The 5375-nt window shown below is 37.0% G+C and overlaps 1 protein-coding gene across 1 annotated transcript in view; it reads left to right on the top strand.

Moving 5' to 3' along the window:
• The first annotated feature begins 2042 nt into the window (after positions 1-2042).
• The window catches only part of LOC111087280, a 7565-nt gene continuing 4232 nt past the window's right edge, over positions 2043-5375 (top strand). The window contains exon 1 of the mRNA XM_022393382.1: positions 2043-2127. Within this exon, the coding sequence (XP_022249090.1) occupies positions 2043-2127 (85 nt within the window). The remainder of the gene's footprint in view (positions 2128-5375) is intronic.

A 5375-nucleotide genomic window follows, 5' to 3' on the forward strand; every position in this document is an offset into this window, starting at 1 on the left:
TTTAATTTATAAAACAAGTAAAGAAAAACTTTCAAAAAATGAAGTAAATGTAGGGATGGCTAATATCACTTTTTCAAAAACAATGCAAACAAGATGGTAGGGATCGTATTTGCATCATCCCTACATAATAACACAGGCAAAAATTAAGATATAGCAATATATGTAACTAATCAATCACAACTGAGTTTAATCTATACTATTTTTGTCTGTTAACATTCTACTACACGGTGCTGTTATCCATCCCTATATTTATTTCATTTTTTTGAAAGTTTTTCTTTACTTGTTTTATAAATTAAAGAGAAAAGATACCTGACTTACCTTTTCTTTAGTTTCATTATATCTAACAGCTAGCTTTGAATAAATTTGTTTGTCTGTTTTTTATCAAGCATAAAGCTATACAATGGACTATCTGTGTTGTGCCCACCGCTGCGGGTATCGAAACCCGATTCTTTTCGTTGTAAGGCCTTAAACTTACCGCTGAATCACCGAATGTAGTTACAAACAGTCAAACAAAATGAAATCAAAGAATTAAATGTATCAAAAAATGTGTTTGTTTATTGAATTTCGCGCAAAGCTACTCGAGGACTGTCTGGACTACTCGTTTCTAATTCAGAAGTGATAGACTATATATAAAGCAGCTGGTCAAAACCACCCAACGTCAACTCTTGGGCTACTCCGTACTAACGGAAAGTGGGATTGACAATCACATTAAAAAGCCCAAAGGCTGAAAGGACGAGCATATTCAACGAAGGGAGTTATCGATCTTGGAACTCGCAGACTGCTAGTCCTAACCATCAGGCCGTAAATATTCAAAGCCCTGCAAATGCTAGTCCTAACCATCAGGCCGTAAATATTCAAAGCCCTGCAAATGCTAGTCCTAACCATCAGGCCGTAAATATTCAAAGCCCTGCAAATGCTTGTTTGTTTGCAATTAAGCAAAAAGCTACACAATGGGCTATCTGTGCTCTGCCCACCACGAGTATCGAAACCTGGATTCTAGCGATGTAAGTCCGTAGACATAATGCAGTGCCACTGGGGGGACCCTGCAAATGCATAGAATTTCATAACCATTAAATTTTGCATAGGAAGAACAAAAATATGATGCTAAACGTTTTCGACTTCGTTCTTTTGGCATTATAAACAAAGACACTGACAATTTTCCAATGATGCCATGTTAACAATTTGAGAGAGCTTAGTTTAACGTGAAGACTGCAATCAGAAAACGATTTGAGGAAAGCTGCAATTCAAAAACCTATTGATAAAATAAAAATGTCTTGAAAATACACAGATTAGGCAATTTGGCTTCTTAGTTACAGAACGCTTTGAAGGGAAACCTACAAAGTCTACAGCAAACAGAAACATTACAAGTTTTGCATATCAGGTTTCGATATAAATATAGACTGCACATGCAGCGGATGTGCCAAATAAATATTTGTGTTTTTCAACGTACTTTGATTTAAATAATATATATATATAATACTTTATGTTATAATTGATGTGACTCAATTTACCATAATATTTTGGTTTATCAAAATCGATCATGTATTTTGATCAATATTTTACCAAGTAACCACGCACTCAACCTCTTGGCCCATTGGATCTTTCGTTTATGCAGGGGATTCAAAATACATTTACTTATGATCTTGTGCTTAAATCAGTATAAAAAAAGAAGCTATATAAAAAATATTTTTGTGTAACTGTAGTATGTTTCTTTGTTTGTCGGTATTCGGTACTCCCACGTATGAACTGAGTCGATTGGATGTCGTGATGACGTAACGATCTACTTTTCGTGTACAGAATGATAGATATAAGACTCAGAGGTACGTAAGATAAAACGTGAGAGCCAACCTGACAAACCAATCTCGTGATCTATATACAGGTAGCGCTTTTAACACGGGAGTCTTGAACCTGTCGTCGTAAAAATCATTAGATCAAGTACGTTCTATCCCTGAAAAAGGCTGTGTAGTCCATAACACACACACGTTTTTATTCTCTTTCATATAAATATTGAAATATATCATAGATTGGGACTCGAATCCACGATGACAACCAGTCTCGTGACTATCATATTGGTCTTCACCTTGTTGGTGAGCAGCATACCAGTAAATTTCAGCTTTCATGATACAGGTAAGTCAAATGTAAGTAATTTTTAAGGTGTTGCTTTTTTGAACTCAGCTTTAGGAACTGAAAGGGATAAATTCCTTTAGTAGGAAAGATTCAATGATCTACACACGTTTTACTTTAGCGAAAAACAATTCGGAGTCTACCATAAAGATACCCCCCCCCAAAAAAAAACGTATCTGAAATTAAAAAGAAAGTCTGACAACAACTTACGACTGATTAAATATGCACGTAAGTGATAGCTCTACCAGAGTTTCTTTGCCATCAAGATAAACGTATAAACATCGCTACTCGCAATAGAAATAAATAGCTATGTTTTAAAATACTCTAAACTTTCCCATAGGACTATGGTTTGAAGAAAAAATAGATCATCCGTGACAGAACCAAATAACTGCAGAAAAGAACTGAAAACATTATTGCCACTAAAACGTTCATAAAAGATGCTGGATTTTATAAGTTAAGAACAATTTGGTAATCGGTACTGCTTTTTGCCCCCCCCCCCCGCTCCTAATGGCTCAGCGGTCAGTCTGAGGGCTCACACTGCTAGAAATCGGGCTTCGGTCTTTGTGGTGGCACAGAACAGATAGCACATGCCCCGGCATAGCCAGATGGTTAGGGCGCTCGACTCGCAATCTGCGGGTCGGGGGTTCGAATCCCCGTGACATCAAACATGCTCGCCCTTTCAGCCGTGGGCGCGTTATATATGACGGTCAATCCTACTATTCGTTGGTAAAAAGAGTAGCCCAAGAGTTGGCGGTGGGTGGTGATGACTAGCTGCCTTACACTACTAAATTAGGGACGGCTAGCGTAGATAGCATATTATATAGCTTTGTGCCCATCAACAAACAAACTTCACTTCCTGTTTCAAAGTTTCAGGAAACACGGGTAAAATTCGAATATTATTTAACAACAATTACTGAGCATTTACTAGAAGAAAAATAAAAGAGATAAAAATTAAGAGATTTGCTACAGTTCCAAGAAGGGTTATATCTAGCATGAACGTTTCAATTGATAAAAGTTTTATTACAAAATATTCATGTTTAAATCGGAAAGTAACTTTATTTTTCTACTGGCCGCGTCTAGGGGTAATAGTTTCGGGGTTCCGATTAAAGGGTCCATAGTTTCAGACGAGATGACGCTGAACATACTCTTTTCAACTTTGATAGCTGTATAAAAATGACAGCCGGACAAAGCTCCTATTGCGGCGGGTGCCGTTGACTGGCTGCATTCCCTCTGGTCAGTAGTTAAAAATTAAGACTTATATACCCGAACCCTAGAGACCTCTCACCTGGCCGATTAGCTCATATTTCTATAAGATCTATTTAGGTTAAAAATCTCGATTCCGATAGTACTGTTTTGGCCCCCCAGTGGTACAGCAGTATGTCTGCGGACTTACAACGCTAGAATCCGGGTTTCGATACCCGTGGTGGGCAGAGAACAGATAGCCCATTGTGTAGCTTTGTACTTAACTACAAACAACAACAACTACTACTGTTTTGTGTTATAGGATATTACCGGTGAACTTACTTTGGTATCTAACGCAAAGTTACACAATGGGCTATCTGTATTCTGTACACCGTGGAGAATCGAATCCATGATTTTAGCGTTGTATATTAGTAAACTTACCGCTAACCCACTAGAAAACCTTGGTAAAACCATACTAACTTACGGACAGTACCACCTGTACTAATTAAATGAATTATGGTCTTTTGGAAGGATTTTAGTTTATAAAACGTAGCTGATACATGAAATAAGTTTCATCTTTAATTTAATTATGTTCTTAAGTTCGAACTGTGATGTAGTAGAAACCTATCCTCAGAATGTTCCAGACTAATATTTTAGTTGCTTTTAGGGTCGGCATTTATACATGGCTATAGTTTAAGTTTTATTTTCCCAGTAAAATGGTGGTTAGGACATTGTCGGTGATTCGGCTAATTAGCAGAATACTTCTATTCACGTCTCTCCCATTTCTTCGCGTCCCCCGATGGGACAGCGGTAAGTCTTTGGATTTACAATGCTAAAATCAGGGGTTTGATTCTCCGCGGTGGACACAGAACATAGTCCAAGATGACTTTGCTCTAAAACAAAATAAATATTTCTTCGCTTAAGGTCTTACCATAAAAACCATGCAAATTTACTATATATACAATACGTATTTGTAAGCTCAGTGTCTTTATGGATCAGCTCCCCTGGTGGATCAGCGATAAGTCTGAGGGCTTATAACACTAAAAATTGGGTTTCGATACCCGTAGTGGGCAGAAGACAGATAGCCCATTGTGTAACTTTGTGCTTAACAACAAACGAATTTTATAGATCACTGGATTTCCTTCTGTGGTTCACGGCTGCTGGTCCGTAGAAAGATTACACGATTACGAAATGGTAACGAACAAAAAAGTTTGAGAACCGCTGATATAGATAATAAATACATTACAACAGTTGAATTCAAGTACACACACACACACACAATGTATCTTTTAGTTGAAAATTTTACACAATACTTGGGGGACACATTATTCATTTACTTGCCACGTCGGTTCATTTGTTGTTAAACACTTTCGTAAAATGGAGGGATAAAATTTAACACCTGCCACACAAGCCAGCCCAGAATAATTTAGTACTGAGCTTAAGATGGTCAACAGGGAAGCCATTCAGGAAAATGGTGATTTAGGATTATTTCGATAGATCTCGATGAAACAAGCTTGGTACAACTTCTAAAACAACAACAACAAAACACACACAAACAACAACTAAATATGATGAAATCTATGTGGTGGTGCCATAATGGGCATTATACCATCCTTCTTATATTTACTCTTCATTGCAGAAATGGCGTTTTTAATTTGAGAATCGCTAGAGAAATATTGTAATGTATTGTGTATCTGCTTCAACTTCAACACTACATTTTTGGGCTTTATTGTGCAATTAGTTTCACAAAGCCTTGAAACTAATGATTTCTTATATATAATTTCAGTTCTCCTTTTTGAAGTTAACGATACTATTGTATCCTATGTTTATGTTTCTACGTCAATGCAGTAATCATTTGAGAAATCTCCAATTCAGCTGGTATGCCAAATCGATTGGATATTTTCGAATAAATTATTCCTTTATCCGACCTGGACCCGCGGTTTAGCTTAATCGCTACACTTAGACCTTCACATTCACAATCACATCTAAAACATTTCAAACATCTTTCATTGCTATACACCTGGAAAAAAGTTAAGCACCCCCAAATATTTTTCAGGATTGCTTATTGG

This window comes from Limulus polyphemus, unplaced genomic scaffold (assembly GCF_000517525.1).
Source record: "Limulus polyphemus unplaced genomic scaffold, Limulus_polyphemus-2.1.2 Scaffold1956, whole genome shotgun sequence".
Lineage (NCBI taxonomy): Eukaryota > Metazoa > Arthropoda > Merostomata > Xiphosura > Limulidae > Limulus > Limulus polyphemus.